General features: G+C 55.1%; 2 protein-coding genes across 5 annotated transcripts; both read right to left on the bottom strand.

Annotated features, from left to right (window-relative positions):
• Positions 1 to 1073: 1073 nt before the first annotated feature.
• GJA4 (gap junction protein alpha 4) lies at positions 1074 to 3946 on the bottom strand. 4 transcript variants are annotated; one of them, XM_032495882.1, is made up of 3 exons: positions 3796 to 3873; positions 2768 to 2895; positions 1074 to 2619 (listed from the first exon to the last, which is right to left on the bottom strand). In XM_032495882.1, exon 3 carries the CDS (start codon positions 2600 to 2602, stop codon positions 1601 to 1603), a length of 1002 nt encoding a protein of 333 aa, XP_032351773.1. In that variant the 5' UTR covers positions 2603 to 2619; positions 2768 to 2895; positions 3796 to 3873; the 3' UTR covers positions 1074 to 1600. The 4 variants fall into 4 exon arrangements, with proteins under 4 accessions (XP_032351773.1, XP_032351772.1, XP_032351776.1 ...); XM_032495881.1 differs by lacking the exon at positions 2768 to 2895 and having other exon boundaries at positions 3796 to 3946; XM_032495885.1 differs by lacking the exons at positions 2768 to 2895; positions 3796 to 3873 and adding an exon at positions 3755 to 3778.
• Positions 3947 to 10470: 6524 nt separating this feature from the next.
• Positions 10471 to 15554, bottom strand: GJB3 (gap junction protein beta 3). The gene is made up of 2 exons (XM_006186295.3): positions 14908 to 15554; positions 10471 to 12096 (listed from the first exon to the last, which is right to left on the bottom strand). The coding sequence occupies exon 2, from the start codon at positions 12061 to 12063 to the stop codon at positions 11290 to 11292; it is 774 nt and encodes a 257-aa protein (XP_006186357.2). The 5' UTR covers positions 12064 to 12096; positions 14908 to 15554; the 3' UTR covers positions 10471 to 11289.
• Between the last annotated feature and the right edge of the window lie 974 nt (positions 15555 to 16528).

Genomic DNA, 16528 nt, shown 5'->3' with positions numbered 1-16528 from the left:
ACAGAGCTGGTGTTTTGAAGACCTATCTTGATAGGATGGGGGCCAAGTTGCTCACCAGCTGTAAAGGCTTTCAAGGAGAAGCCTGTGACCACATCTGAGGGACCCCATTCCCTCCTCCAACCCCAGCCCTAGGTCTCCCTGGGTAGAGGAGGACAACCAACTTGCCTCCAAGGGCCACTACCTGAGCGTTCCCTCCATCTGGGTTACCTTCCACAGGGAAGGTCAACTCTGCCAACACTGGGTTCATCTGCAGCTGTACCTCCCACATCCTAGGTGGCTCATCAGGCCCTAAGCACCCCTTCAATGCCTGACAGTTCCCTCCTCCGTGCCTTTCCCAGTTTTCTGTCCAAATACAGTGTCCTCTTCCCTCCTCAGCAGACGCCCGTTCATCTGTCAAGATCCAGTTCAATTGCTTTTCTTCTTTTCCTGCAAACTTTGTAACTCAGAGGCAAGATTCCACCCCTCCGCTGGACCCTGACAGTCCCTCCCAACTTTCTACACTGTCTGCATTGTCTGTTCTGAGTTTTAGGTGCATGGTGGGGAGGTATAATGCAGGCCCTTGCGCTGCTCCTTCTGGTGGGCAGACTAGAAAGGGCCGAAGTAGGAGGTGTAAGTGATCTAAATCTGCCTCCCGAATACCAAGAGGGTCCAGGATGAGGCAGGATGGGGTGCAGGCCCATTTGAGCTGGACTCTGAAGGGCTTGGCTGGCTGGCAGGCAGGCAGGGGAGCAGTGTCCGGTAAGGAAGCACACTGCAGTGGGGCCATGGGGCAGGATGGGGACAGACACTGCTTTGACCGCTGATTAACGGGCAGGTCGAGGGGGCTGGGGCAGTGGGGATGGAAAGAAGAGTATAGTGTGGAGGCATTTCAAAAGGCAGAGTGTTTCAGACTCAGGGCTGCTGAGAGGTGGTATATAGGATTTTGAGGGCTTAAGGTACTGGCTGGAGTTGGGGTTGCAGAGACCAAAGACAGATTACGTAGGACCAAAAAGAAAAGGAATCCTGGGCAAAGCAACTGTCCCCCCAACTCCCCTCTCCAAGGCACATTATGACAGTATCAACACACACCTCACTTGTGATCAAGTCTTGTTTATTTTAGAAGCATAAACAGTGGAACTAGAAAGGCATGATGAGAACAAGACACTGGTCCCCTTGACAGGGCCAGATCCAGCACAGACTGTCTGCGTGTGTGATCAAGGCCGACCCAGCAGCCTCCACCAGCCTTTTCCTGTGAGGATGGGGTGTGCAGACAACCTGGGGGAGGCGAATCTTCCTTGGGGATGAGGGTGGGGTAAGTTTCCTCTGAGTCCCTCTGAACCCGGTGAAAAAGACCAAAGGGCCCAAACACCCTTGGCCAAGAGCACCCCAAGCTGGCTCTGTCTGTGCCTGGGACAAAGCCAAATTCTGGAGGGGAAACTATGGTGCTCTCTTGTCACCAGGAAGGCCCCAGGTGTTCAAGAACAACATGCAATGAGGCCCTCTGGCCAGTAAGCACCTGCTTTCCCCAGCCCCAGTCATCTCTGCAGAGCCTTCAAGGAGACGGCATTTAAGGCAGCAAGACTTCCCGGGCCTGCTGTTGGGTGATGTAAGCCCCAGGCCCTTACACATACTGTTTCTTGGAAGCAGAGCTGCTGGGGCGACTAGGGGATTTCTGGCCACTCTGGGGAGGTGGGTCCAGGAAGAGGGGGGGTCTGGAAGAAGCCAGCCTCTCCTCCGTAGTCAGGTTGGCCCAGTTCTGCTCACTGGATGAGAGCCCATTGTAGGTGGGGCATGGCGGGGACGAGGGCCCCTCGCCCATGGGGAGGTAGAAGAAGACCTGGTCAGCGTAAGGCTCCGAGGAGGTGCCCTGGGCGGGGGGTATGTCCTGGCCCTGCCGGGCCTTCAGCCCCCGGCTAAGGCAGCGGCACAGCAGGTAGGCCAGCTCCAGCACGTTGAGCACCAGGGAGATGAGCCCGACCACCATCATGAAGATGATGAAGATAGTCTTCTCGGTGGGGCGTGAGACAAAGCAGTCTACGAGGTAGGGGCAGGGTGAGCGCTGGCACACAAACACGGGCGCCATGGTCCAGCCATAGAGACGCCACTGGCCATACAGGAAGCCTGCCTCTAGCACACTCTTGCAGAGCACGCTGGCCACATAGGTGCCCATCAGTGCCCCACGGATCCGCAGGTGGCCATCCTCTGCCACTGAGATCTTGGCCATCTGTCGCTCTATGGCTGCCAGCGCCCGCTCCACCTGTGGGTCCTTGGCTGGCAGTGCCCGCAGCTCCCCCTCCTTCTGCCTCAGCCGCTCCTCGCGCCGAGTCAGGTAAATGACATGGCCCAGGTAGACCAGGGTGGGCGTACTGACAAAGAGGAACTGCAGCACCCAGTAGCGGATGTGGGAGATGGGGAAGGCCTGGTCGTAGCAGACGTTGGTGCAGCCCGGCTGGGCTGTGTTACATTCGAAATCTGACTGCTCGTCGCCCCAAACTGACTCGCCAGCTAGGCCCAGGATGAGGATGCGGAAGATGAAAAGGACTGTCAGCCAGATCTTGCCCACCACGGTTGAGTGCTCTTGGACCTGGTCCAGCAGCTTCTCAAGGAAGCCCCAGTCGCCCATGGCTCCTGGGCCTCCGTCTGCAGGGAGACAGGACACTGTCAGCGTGGCATCCTTCTCAGCCGTCCTAGCAACAAGCCTTCAGGGGGGCTAGCCATGCCCATTTTATCTACAGGGGACCTGAGCTCCTGGGGTGGGGTGGGGTAAGGGACTGGCCTGAGTACTCACACCCAGTAGCACTCAAAGCAGATCTTTGGATGATGGCTGCTAAGCTCTGGCAAGGGTACAGCTAGGGTTGCCCTCTAGTCACATCTGTGTCCCTCTTATTCCGGCTGTAGTCCCAGGATGACTCCAGCCTAAGGAGATATAGATTGAGGTGAGACTCCTGAGCCTAAGGGAACAGAGAATTTGAGGAACTTATCCAAGGTCACACAGCTGTGCCATGCCCCTCCTCCCTTTTGCCCAAGACAGGCTGTCCCCAGACAGTGGGGGTAGTGGTGCTATCTCCAGCTTCTCAGGGACCCAAAGCCTCAGGTCCCCATTCCCCTCCCCATCAGCTCTCACCCAGCTGGCCTCACTGTAGCCTTTGAGTTTGTGGTGGGGGTGGAAGGAAGGCATGCTAGACACTCAAGGCAGCATTCTGCATTAGCTCCACCTGTCAGCAATACGGACCACCTGCCCCTTAAGTACAGACACTTGATCTGGTCCCCCTTCTCCATCCCCTCCCCCCTGCCAGAGCTGTTGCTGCCAAATTCTAGGCTCTTAAAAGGAACTGTCATAGCAGGGTGGAGGCACAGGCCACAAAGTTCCCAGAACATGGGGGGAGAGTAGGGGGAGGAAAGTAGGGGAAAGGGGAGGAGGAGGGGCTTCTTCTCTGGGAGCAAAGCTGTTTAGGGCCAGGCTCTGGAACCAGACCTGGGTTCAAATCCTGTCTCTAACTGGGACCTTTGATACCTGATGACCTCTTAGCACCTCAGTCTCCTCCCTTGTAAAATGGGAGTAATAATAATAATAATAATAATAATAATAATAATAATAATAATAATAATAATAATAATAATAATAATAATAAAAAATATTCCTACCTCCTAGGGTTATAAGGATACAATGAAAGGACGTAGGGACCTGGCTCAGCACAGAGGCTGGCCACAGGCCAGCTGGCTGAGCGCGGCCCAGGTGGGTCCCCGCTGCAACCCTCAGTCCCTGCCCGCTCACCCGCTGGCAGGTGGCGCCCCAGCACCCCCAGCCCCACTCACCGCCTGCCTGCCCGGCGGCCCAGGTGGCGGTGGGGACGCACGACGGCCGGAGCGGCGCCCGCGGGAGCCCTGCTGGACTGCGCCTGGCGGCGGGGGCGCCTTAAATAGCGCGCAGGGGCGGGGTGGGGGCAGGAAACGGCGGGCGGGCGCTGTTCCCAGCGGGGGCGGGACGCGAGGTGCGGGGTCCCTGAAGCCACTCTCAAGGCAGGGGCCCGGAGGTGGCACTGGGAGCTGAGGGGTGAAGGGAATGAGAAGTCCCTACCTTCCCCTTCTGCTCTGGCGGCCTTCCGGCGGCAAACTCTCCTAGCCTCGGCTTCTTTGGCTGTGGAACGGGGGTTCTACGGGCGAAGGTTTTTTCAGGGTGGCTGCATTTGAAAGAATTACGGCCAGAATTTTCTTATCTCAGGCAACTGGCCCGAGCGGCTGTGAGAGACCGGCAGGTGGAGACGCGGGTGTGGAGACCTCCAGGGAAGGGCGTCTCCTTGACCCTGGGGGCCTGTTACCCTCGGAGAGAATAAGGGAGAAAACCACTCACGTATGGGGTGGCCACGGTGCGCCCCGAGCCGTGCCAGGACTTGGTAATGAGGCTCATCAGGGCGTAGGGACCCGAACTGGGAGAGAGGGGTTATAATCTGCCTTCCCTCGTGTCTGTGATGGCGCTGGGGTGTCTAATTAGCCCTCGTCCTAGAAGAATTCTCAAACATCCCCACTCCTGGTCAGATGCGATCAGAGGGCACTAAGTAGCTCCCATGGACCACTGAAGACGGGTCAGGGGGACCATTCTGACACTTAGCTTGGATCCTATTCTCAGGCTTCTAAATGGGGCGGGGTAGGGGAGGCAACCAAGGGAATTAAAGGGGTGGGCAGAGCCTGCCATTGTTCATTCAGACGTCACCTTGTCCCTGAATATTCACGCTCTACAGGCATTGTAAGTGGAGCTGGGGGTTTGACCATAAACCAGCCAGATGTGGTCTCTGGCCTGGAGCTCTCACTGGCTGGAGCAGGAGGCAGGAGGCAGGAATAGAGCATATTGGCCCCTGGATGAGAGTAAATGTGCGAAGTTCTCCTGAAAACTACCAGACTGGGGGGACTTGGTTAGAAACCAACGTTTCCTGTCCTGGAGGAGACTGCATTAGCCACGTCGGTGGAAATAGGCAATAAACAATCTATAATAGGAATAGAAAGGAGTTTTATTTGAGCCAAACTGAGGACTCTTGTCTGGGAGACAGTCTCTCAGGTAACTCTGAGGAACTGATCTGGCGAAGCATGGTTTCAGTACAGTTTATATCTTGTAAGAACAAAGAACATCAAAGGATTCAGGGATACAGTCCTTCAAGATTAAAAAAAAAAAAAAGCCAGATCAGCATGTACACAGCGAGACAGTTCGGCCTTGGCACCTGGGAAGGGAGTCTTATCATCGAAGGAGTACCAGCATTGGTGTCCCATAGAGAGAGGCATGGTGTCATCTTTTATTTTCAACATGAACATTCTTTACTTCTGGTCAGTGCAGCCTTTTTCTTTAATAACTGAAGCATATGTACAATGTAGGTTTGATAGGCCACGAACAGGCTGTTTTAGTTAGCATAAAACTCAAGTTAACTCATGTATAAGCCAAAATGACGTCCTCATACTTCAATATGTGAAACTTTCCTTCATCAGCCAGGTGGGGGTGGGGTGGGGGAGCATTCCAGGCAGAAGGAACAGCATGAGCAAAGCCCCAAGGAGGCTGCAAGTTCTTGAGGCTTCACGGGCCTTGCTGGGCAGAGGCAATAGGGCCTAGAATTGAGACTTTGCTGTTGACCCCTGTGCCCTTAGGTAAGTTGCTTAACCCCCTGTGCTTCCGTTTCTTCCTCCATAGATAGAATATGGTAATGGTTCCTACGTGTAGGGTTGATGGGAGAGCCAATCAAAGCACAGAGCATCATATTGGTACACAGGAAGTTTTCCAGTGGGTGATGGCTAAATAAGTTGTGACAAAACATTTGTGACCACAAGGGTCTGGGGATTAGTCTTGGTGGTAGCAGAGAGGGAGGAAGCTCAGGGGTGGAACACTGGTGAAGGATAGAGTAGCTAAGGAAAGGGAATGTGGCAGGTGGGGTCTGAGCCCTGGAGCTGGTGGCAGAAAGGTCCTTGTTTTTCCACAACAGGATTCAGTCTTTGGACCCCCAGTGTCCTGGGGTGAGTCCCCGAGGGTCCTGCCTTTAACCCTAACAGAGGACCTCTGGGGCAGGAAGTGCTGGGGGATCAGCTCAGGCTCAGAACCTCAAGCTCAGGCTGAGCTGGCCTCCCCTTCTGGGCCTGTCCCTCAGGGCCAGGCTGCTGAGCCTCCTGGATTCCCAAAACTGACAACTGAGCCCACTTAGTTCTGACCCCTGAGGGCATGAGAACGGAGGTCCCTGGAGGCCGGTCCTCACCACGCCTCCCCCCTCCCCACCCCCCAGCCTCTGCTCCCAGGGTTCCTCTCCTGTGGCCGGGCCCAGGCTCTCCCAAAGCCTTTCTGAGCCCTTCTACTGGGAAGGAGGGAGGAGCTGACCTCACCCTCACCCTCACCCTGTCCTCAGGGGCTCTGGAAGTCGGGGTTTGAATGACCGCACCCCTTCCCGGAAAGGAGGCACTGGGGTCAGCCAAGGCAATCCCACAACCTGGCCATTCCACCAGGGAAACGTCCTTAGGGTCCCACACCTCCCTCTGTTCCTCCCTGCCCTGACCCTGTTTAGGCCACCATCTCAGTGGCCTCCCAGCTGGTCTCCTGGCCTCCAGCCCTGCCCCTTCCACCCTTCCCCAGCAATCTGACCACACACTGCCTGGCTCAGAACCCTTCCATGGCTCCCCTTTGCCTCCTGGCCTCGGCCACCTCTCCAGCCTCATCCCTCTTCCCCTTTCACTTGGTGATCCAGCCATACTTGACTTGCCTCTGTGCCTGCTGTCCCCTCTGCCTGGAGCATCCTCACATGCTCAGCCCTACCGTCTTTCAGGATTTGGCTCCATGCGCCTTCTCCCAGAAGTCCCCTTGCTGGCGTCCTCTGGGTTACGTGTTCCTTTGTGCTCTCAGCAGCCCCCATGCAGCCCCCGGGTACGCTGTTGTGTCACGTTAAGTACATGTACATTGTTGTACAACAGGTCTCCAGAGCATTTTCATCTTGCAAAACTGAAGCTCTACACAGATGAAACATCCCCTTTTCCTCTCCCCCAACCTGGGATGCATTGTTTAAATGTCTTTGTCTTTATCTCTCCCCTTTTAGTCTGTGAGCCCCTTGAGGGGCAGGCAGCTGGGTCCTGTTTACCCCAGTATCTAGTAGGGCACCAGGCCCAAATACAAACTTATTAATCAACAGATACTTACCGAGCACCGCCTGGCACCACGGCTCTGTCCTGGCACTGGAGACCAACCAGGAACAGCAACAACAGACATCCCTGTCTCTTGGATTTCATATGCTAGCCGGAGGGAGACAAAGTGCAGAACCTGGTAGATGGCGATTACTGCTGTGTGGGAGGTAAGCTAGGAAAGGAGGATTGGGGCTCAGGGGGTAGGGGTTTCAGTTTTAATAGAAGAGAGGAGAAATTTCCACAAAGCAGCTGACCTTTGATGCAGGCCCTGAAGGAAGGGAGGGAGCCCTGTGGCTCTGGGGGATGGGGGGGGTGGGAGAAGCACTTTCCAGGCTGAGGGAGAGAGAGGCAAAGGCCCTGAGGCAGCAGCTTGCCTGGTGTTTCCTGCTCATGAGACAGCAGGAAGGTCTCTGTGTGAGGTCAGCAAGAAGAAGGGAGTTCAGAAAGGGAACAGGTGGGGCAGATCTCGTAGGCCCCCAAAGGCCTGTGCGAGTTGCCTTTGGAGGTCTGGGGCAGAGGAGTGACACGGCCTGACTTTGATTTTACAGGATCACCCTGAATAGACTGTGGGGCCACGTGGCAGATGCAGTCGTCCCCCTTCAATGTAGGACTCGCTGCCCAGCTGTGCGGAGTCTGGCCAGCTGACAGCTTCCAGCTGTTCACACTTTTGGGTCTGCTTCAGCTGTCCAGGTGGCCAGGCTCTGCTTGGGGTGGCCCCAGGCAACTGACTGGACCAAGCAGCGGTCAGGGGCCCAGCCATTTCCAGCCAAGGCGGGACTCTAGCTGACCATCTTTGTCTGATGGACACAGAGCTCCCTGCAGCAGGTCCTGTTGATTGGGGCTGCCTCCTCCCCTTTCCTCTCAAGGTGTTACTCCCCGTGCACCCTGTGTGCTCCTAGCTCTTCCTCAGCGTCTGCTTCCCAGAGGTGGGGCAGGGAGCAGGGAGATTGTTGCTGTACTTCCGGCCAGAGATGATGGGGGTGTCTTAGCTCAGGCTACTGCAACAGTACCAGACTGGGTGGCTTAAACCACAGAGAGTTACTCTCATGGTTCTGCAGGCTGGAAGTCCAGAATCAGGGTGCCAGCACGGTTGGGGGTCTTACTGAAGGCCCTCTTCCTGGTGTACATAGGGCTGTCTTCTCGGCACGTCCTCGCCGTTGGATACAGAGAGAGAAAGATCATTCCTCTTGTGTCTCTTCTCTTAAGAGCACTAACCCACCCTCATGACCTAATCACTTTCCAAAGGCCTTACCTCCTAACACTATCAAGTTGGAAGTTAACATTTAACATATGAATTTGGGGGGAACACAAACATTTAGTCTGTATGAGGGGGCTTGGATCAGGATGCTGAATACAAAATAATCTGTTTACCTTGGGCTACGGGGTGGCTGTTACATCACGCAGTGGATGTGGATTTGAAAGTGTGTAGATGGAATCGAAATCTATCACAAGGACTACTGAAGGAAGCTTGTAGTGAATCCTCACGTGATGGGGTACCCTCAAAAGTGTATACCTTCAGAAGAGAAGGACAGGGGACATGAGAGCCACCTTGTGGTGACAGTGATGTGTGCTGGGGACTCTCAATGGTGAACAGTAGCTCAATACAAGCTGGATGGAAAGCGTGAGCTGCACTGCTCGGGACAGCTCTCAGGTCAAAGGCGGGACGCTCAGGGCTGAAATATTCTCTCATCTGTGATCCTGGCCTGCAGCCTGGAGAAGTGGGGCTAGGACTGGAGGCTCAGTGCATTTTGGAATAGCCACTGTTGTTCTCTGGTTGCTCTGACCTCCAAGGCACCCTTGTCCAGGCAATGAGAACCGCACTGGAAGATGCTGGAATGCATGGTAGCAACTAGGTGGAGATCACCCCTCCCTGGAACCTTTGTGGTCCCAAGAAGGCACTGACATATAAGGTGGCCTGGGCAGCAGGCAAGGACTTTCCTAAGCATGGTTGTGCCTGGATATTTACTGGACACTTTAGCACTGTACTAATGTGTTACCAACACTGTCTCCTTGTATCTCTACCACGGTCCTAGGAATCGGTACTGTCCTGAGTGCTGGATTGAATTTATTTGTTTTGCCCCTTAGATCTGCTCTGTGCCCTGGGAGGCTGACCAGTGCTGACTGCCTCAGATAGGCTTCCTTGCCCTCTGGTTTCTGGTTGTGTTGGGTCAGTAGGAGCCACTGGCAGGCGAGCAGGAGATAGGACAGTGAAGTTGTATTTGGTTGCTGTGGGTGGATGTGTCCTTACTGCTCCTGTGTGGCAACCCTGTCCTTTGCTACCCTGGTACTAGCCCCAGGGTACCCTTTGCCGGTTTCCTGAATCATGCCTGTACCTTTAAAAACAGTCCCTCCAGGAAACTCTGAAGTTACTCAGTTTGCCATCTGTTTCCTGTTGAGACCCTGATTGATACAGTTCCCATTGTACTGATGACACGACTGAGGCTCTGAAAACCGGCCTAGGTGCAGCATCGTGAAGCTGTGGTCCTGAAGTGGTTAAGCTATGATTCAGCCTGAGGAATGGGTGTCACCCAAGCCCTGGGCCCTTTAAACTTGGCTGGCTTATCCACCTCACTAATGGCTACACGTGAGAGCAAAGGTGAACCCCAGCTCGTTCTGTAGACACAATGACCCGACCTTTCCCCGCCTGCACTGGCTCTTGGCGCACTGCCTCCTGGATTTCTGGCTCCTGACCTTGGCTTTGATAGTTACTAAATGTCCCTCTGGGTTTTTACTTTCCATTCCGACCTGGCTTAGATGTTGGTGTCCCCTAAACTTCAGGTCATCCTACAGTGGTGACAGTGGGGCCATGAGCCACCCAGAGTCGGTTAGTGTGGGAGATGAGTGTGTTTCTGTCCCCCCTAGGCTCTGAGTTCGCTGGGCTCAGGTCCTACTCCCCTCTGCAGTCCCAGTGTCTGCCAGGGGCCTGGGGTGGAGAAAATGCTCAGGGAAAGTGGAAAGACCCGGATAAGGCTTGGTGAGGCTGAGGCAGCAGGTCTTCAGAGGAGACAACTGGCCTGCTGTGAGCAGACAGAAGGAGTGAGAGTATGAATAACAGGGATTTTGTGTACATAGGGTGGGGATGCGGGCTGTGCATGGCAGTGATTGGGTTATAGAGGAGGAGGGAGCGTGGTTTGTCTGACCAGAGGACAGTGATTGTGTGGGCTCGGGGCTGGGTGGCACTCTATAGGGCTGGAGGTGCTGTTATGGAGGGAGCACAGCGCCCTCTTGTGACCACATCCACAATCACATGGAGCCCCAGCCATGGAGCTCTCTCCCCTTCTGAGGGCCAACTTCTCTGCCCTCAGGGTCTTGCAGGTGGGAATGTGGGAGAACAGAGGAGAACTAGCCTGTATAAAACACAGCCTTTATTGATTTCAAGGAACCTGCCTGGGGGACGTTCCTGTCGGCACATCCACCTCAAGTCCCTGAGAACAGAGTCTGAAAGGCTGGCACCAGACTGAGTACACTTGTGGGAGGAAGGTGGGGGAGTAGGATTTGGGGGAAGGGGTTTCCTCTGAAGGCACTGATGACCTAGAGGATCCCTGGGTGTCTCAAGCAGGGGTCAGTGCCATCAGGGCGTCCCCCGGTCTTCCCAGGCTCAGTCTCAGGCCTCCGGACCTCCCACTGCTGGGACAGTACTCCTTTCCACCCCAGGAATCTGGGGGCTTCTCCCCAAGGAATGAGGATTCCCTCTGATCTGGTGCAAGCATCTCTCTTCTTGTGGCCTCCTGGCCTCTGCACCCGCTGTTCTCTCTGCCAGGAAGCACTTCTCACCTCTCTTCAGCATTACTTCCTCAGGGAAGCCTCTTCTGACCCCCACCCCAACCCCCAACCAAACACCTGGGTTAGATGAAGCCCTGCTCTGAGCTATCTAAGTGTCCCCCGGCAGGCAGAAGTTAATTTGCTTGTTTCAGTGTCTCTCTCCCAGGAGGGCTGCCACTGGGCCTGTGGTGGGACCTATACCCTGGTAGATAGCAGTGCCCAGCACTCAAAAAAAAAAAAAAAAAATCTGCTAAAAACGAAATTGGATAGCTTAGTGGATTCAAGGAGTCGGGGCACCCAGCACCTGTAGGACCCCTCCACCGGCACCCCCACTGGCAGCCCCAGGATGGCTTCGCTGCCCGTGGTCAGATAGGGGTCAGGCTGGGTGCTGAAGCTCGCAGCTTGTCATCGCCAGAGTCCAGGCCCAGCTCCCCAGCCTCCACCAGCTTGTGGTGGTAGCGGCAGGTGGAGGCCCTGGCTGGCGGAGGATCGGGGACTGCGGCTGCGGGCAGTCTTCTTCCTGGAAATGCTTCGCACGATCCTGTGGAAGATGAGGTAGCAGATTTCGCAGACCGTGAGCACGATGCAGACGGCGGAGGCGCCCACCATGAAATAGGTGAAGAGCTTCTTCTCGGTGGGCCGGGCGATGTAGCAGTCCACGATGTTGGGGCAGGGGGCCACGTTGGCGCACTGGACCAGGCGCGGCATGCTGAAGCCGTACCAGAGCGTGTGCAGCACGTAGAGGAAGAGGAATTCGATGGCGAGCTTGAAGACGAGGCTGAGCAGGTAGGTCCACCACAGGCCGCCGTGCTTCTTGCCGGCGTCGTCGTACAGCTTGGCGCACTGGTCGCCGTGCTTCTGGCGGTGCCGCCGCTCGCGCTCCTCGCGGTAGGCCACGTGCAGGATGACCAGCAACGACGGGCACGTGACGAAGATGAGCTGCAGGGCCCAGAGGCGGATGTTGGAGATGGGGAAGAACTCGTCGTAGCAGACGTTGGTGCAGCCTGGCTGCTTGGTGTTGCAGTCAAAGTCCTTCTGCTCGTCCCCCCACACGCGCTCGGCGGCCACCACGTACACCAGCAAGCGGAAGACGAACACCACCGACAGCCAGATGCGTCCGAAGGCGGTGGAGTACTTGTTCACCCCGCTCAGCAGGGCCTGGAGCGTCTTCCAGTCCATGGTGCCTGGTCAGGGCGCCCGGGCCAGGCCCACCTGACCGAATAGGAAAAACCATAGGTTAATGAATAGGCGACATTAATGGAGTATTTACTAGGTACCAGGTGCCTTTCTGAGTTCTTTATGTCGATGGATTTGTTTGATCATGGCAGCGACCCTATGAGATCAGGACTATTAAGCTTGCTAAGCTACAGATAGGAAACAGGCACAGAGAGGTTAAGTAACCTACCTAAATTCACAGAGCTAGGATGCCGGAAGGAAGGCAATGTGCATTTGCTGATAATAACTATTATTATTTATTGAGTATTTCTGATGAGCCAGGCAAGGAGCTAAACTCTATGGGCAGGACATGGTTTAATTATTATTATTTTTTAAACTTTTTTTATTGAGTTATAGTCATTTTACAATGTTGTGTCAAATTCCAATGTAGAGCACAATTTTTCAGTTATACGTGAACATACATATACTCATTGTCACATTTTTTTTCGCTGTGAGCTACCACAAGATCTTGTATATATTTCCCTGTGCTATACAGTATAATCTTGTTTATCTATTCTACAGTTTGAAATCCCAGTCTGTCCCTTCCCACCCTCCTCGTTTAATTCTTATAAGGACCCTATGATACAGATACTATTATGCTTCTCATTGACAGATGAAGAAACTAATAATCAACCGAGACAATGATCGCAAAGCACTTAGTACACAGTAAGTGCTCAGTAAATGCAGGATACTCATTGGAAACCTAGAGAGGTCAAGTCACTCATTTATAACTGGAGTTGGATTCAGGGCTGGGCTGTCAGTGCCGGGGTTGGGCTCCCCACCTCCTCTCCCCTTCTCTGCTGGATGCCTGCCCCAGACCAAGTTCTTAAACTTACCTCGTTGATGCCTCACTTGTGAAGTTGGGATTATGAGCCCCATTCTACAGAGAGGAAAACTGGGGCTCAGAGAGGGGAAATAACCTCCCCAGGGTCTCACAGCCAGTGGATGGTGAAGCTGGGAGACCAATTCAGGTTGGGGGTACATGGAGGCGGGTAACGGTTTAGCTCCTGGGGACACCAGATCCAGGGAAAATCTAGAGGACAATCTCCTTTCCCGTGCAGAGCCTGAGGAAGCCCCAGCCACGCCAGCCATGCTGGAGTCAGGGTTTTGTGGTGGGAGAGACGCTTTGTTCAGGTCCCGGGATCATACATCTTCCTCCCAGCCCTGAAGTAACTCAGAGGGTGTGGATGGTAGGGTCTGCCTGAGCACACCTAGTTGTCTGCATGCTGTCGGGGGTGTGGGAGCATGTGCCTGTGTGCATGTGCAGGCTTGTGTGTACATGTGAATGCTCCTAGAGTTGGCTTTGTGACCCTGAGCATGCCTGAAGCCTGCGGGTCCACCCCCTGCTCAGCTCCTCACTCCTCCATTGCCACCACATTGCTCTGAGCCACCATCACTCTTGCTGGCCTTTCAGTGTCTGCTCCTGTGTGTCCAGAGTGCATTATTATCTCAGACCTTGTCACTGCCTTGTTTAAAACTTTCTACTAACTTCTCATTACACTTAGAATGAAACCTAAGATTCTACATTCTCCCCCTATCTCCTGCACTCCCCACCCTGCCTCTCTCTGCTCCAGTCACAATGGGGGCCTGGGAGCTTGCTTTGTAATTATTCCTGCTTCCTGGAATGCTCTTCTTCCAGAACCTCGCATGGCTGGATCCTTCTCATCACTGCTCAGACATCCTCTCCCTAGAGACCTTGAAGGTTACGCTGGGCCTGGAAGCCCCTGCCCTCCTAGTCACTCTGCCACTCTTCCCTTTGTTTTCTTCCTAGAATTTAACACCATTGGGAATTAAAGTGTTTATTTAATCATCTACATATCTGAATTTTCATGAATTTGTCTCTCAAGGAACATTATTTTACATTTTGGCAGCATCAGACAATAAAATACTTAGTATAAAAAAAGTGTCTCCCCTACCCAGCTCCTTCTGAGACCTGTCCTTTGGGGAGGGGCTTTGGGATGTGTATGGAGCATGGAGTCGAGTCACATCTGGATTCAAGCCTCAGCTCTGTACCTTCTAGCTCGGTTGACTCCCAAGATTTCCTAATCTCCTTGACCTTTCTCTTCTTATCTCTAAAAGGAAATAATTCCTACTTTCTTGAGCTGTAGTAAGAATCAAAAAAAGCCGTTCCCTCCCAAGCCTGAGCCTGTCACCTGGTGAGAATTCAAGAAAACTGAAGTGGAGGTTGGCTCCCTGTCAGCCAGTCCGGGGAGGATAGGGCCCGGGACAGGTGCTTCCACCCAACGCCTTCCCAGGGTGACCCACCTGGGGGCAGCCCCCAAAGGCCCCCACCTTCCAGTCCTGTCTGCCCAGTCCTGCCTGACACACCCTAGGGACGCGACTCACAGGCAAAGAATTTCCCTCCGAGCCCAGGCCGGGACTGGTGGAGCCGGTTCTGGTTCCCATGCAGTCCCCCAGCACCAGCTCCCAGCTATCTGCTTTTCCCCTGCCCCGGGACTGCCGGGAGCCGCGCCCAGCGGTCACCCCCAGTCCAGAATGCCCGTTGGCACCCTCTCCTCAGGAACAGAACTACCTTTCCTCCTCCCCACCTCCAAGTTTTCCGTCTACTCCAGGCGGCTTGGGAGTTTGCGGACGTGGGAGGGGGGTGTCCAGGAAACTTCAGGGGCTGGAGCCCCAACCCCGTCCAGAATCGAGGGGTGAGAAGGGAGTTGGGGAGTGGAGTGAGGAGGAGAGTGTCTCCTTCGTCTCCATCCGCTCACCCCCCAAGTCTCAGACGGGCCACGCGCGCGGGATCAAGCCCCGCCCCGTCCCAGGTAGCGGGGTGGGATGGGGGCGCCCCACACTTACCCGCAGCGGTGCGGCCAGCGGCGGGCCGGTACCCTACGTCCTGGAGGCCCGCGGCAGAGGGAAAGGGGCGGGAGTCCTGCAGTTGCGACGAGGCGCGTGGCAGCAGGGGACGGCGTGGAGGAGGGAGGGTCCAAGGAAGAGGGAGGGTCGGAGGAGGAGGCTCGGGAGCCAGCCGGGCCGCAGAGGGTCGGTTTCTAGTCCCGATGCTGTCACTCGTTCCTGCCGGGACTTGAAGCTCGTCTGAGCCTCTGTTTCTTCTTCTTCACATGTGAAATGGGGGCATCGGTGGCCCTGGGCAGGGCTTTGGCAAAGGCTCCAATGAGATTCGGGGCGTGAAGCTCTCTAAACTGTTAAGTGCTAAGTGGTCCCCTGATCGACTGCAATCCGGACTCGCCCACGTGCGTTACCACTTGTACTGTGTCCGCGCCCTGCCAGTCACTGTCCCCGCCCGGCGCTTGGCCTCGACCCTGCGTGGGGCACTCCTGGCGGCTGTCCTCCCAGCATTGCTGCCTGGCTTGAGCTCCGTGTCCTGGAATGGGGCATGTGCCCTTTGGAGAATCAGGGTAGGGGGCAGACCCCGTGGCTGCCGCAGGAGTCGTCACTGTACCTGGAAAGGAGATGGGGGGATCGGGGAAGGTCGTAGCCTGAAGTTATACAAAAGGAAGATCCTATAGGGGTGGGGTAAGGGGCGGGGAGCAGAACCTGTGCTCTAGAACCCCTGCGGAGGGAGGCGGGGCCCGAGGCTGGGCGTGGCTGGGCGTGGCTGGGCGCGGCTGGACTGGGCTCTAGGGGCAAGGACCCTTTGTCTTATTTACCAGTGTTCCGTGACTGCGAACCTAATGATAGCCACTGGAGCTCAGCCTAGTAAGGGAATCCTCAGGGTTTCCGGCCTCCCGGGGAGTCCTGGGATCTTAGTCACCAAAGGGCCTGAGCCTTCCCTGTGTCAACAGAGATGAAGTTTGTTAGCAGGAGGGTGACTATACATGACATTTTCCCAACCCTGTACTGGTTTATGCCTGTGGCCCTGGTATAATTAACAGCACCCCTTTTAGTCTAGGAAGTGCCCCCAAACTTGGGAAGATCAATTACACGATCACCCAACACACTACTCCTGGTTGAGAACTAAGGCTGCACTGGGGACCTGGAGACATTCTGTGCCAGGTGCTGTCCCGCAGGCTTTATTTCATCTTCCCAGTGCCAGATGAGGAAGGTACCATCCTTCCCACCTTTATGAATGAGAAAACTGAGGCACAGAGAGGTTAGTTAGGTGACTTGCCCAGGGTCACACAGGTAATCAGGAGCAGAGCCAGCTCAGGAGGCCTCAGCTGTGTTGAGTTTTGATGAGGGCAAAGCCACAGGGCAGAGGCCATCTTTCACTCTGGCCCTTGGAAATCCTGCTGGGTGGTCTGGGTGCTTCTGGGCACGTGTCAGTGCGGGGAGATGTGTGAGTACGTATCATGGTGTCTGGTGGGGGGGAGGGTAGTCCCTGACTCTGCCACCTGCTCCCTACCACCTCTTGCTCTGCTGTGTTCCAGAGCAAAACCCGTCCCTCACTTCCTCACCTCCTAGCCACTCTTCAACCCATTTGAACAATGTTTCCGCCCAACCATGTAATTAAAGG

The sequence above is a fragment of the Camelus ferus genome, chromosome 13 (genome assembly GCF_009834535.1).
Source record: "Camelus ferus isolate YT-003-E chromosome 13, BCGSAC_Cfer_1.0, whole genome shotgun sequence".
Taxonomy (NCBI): domain Eukaryota; kingdom Metazoa; phylum Chordata; class Mammalia; order Artiodactyla; family Camelidae; genus Camelus; species Camelus ferus.
This window is presented reverse-complemented; position numbering and strand designations above follow the sequence as displayed.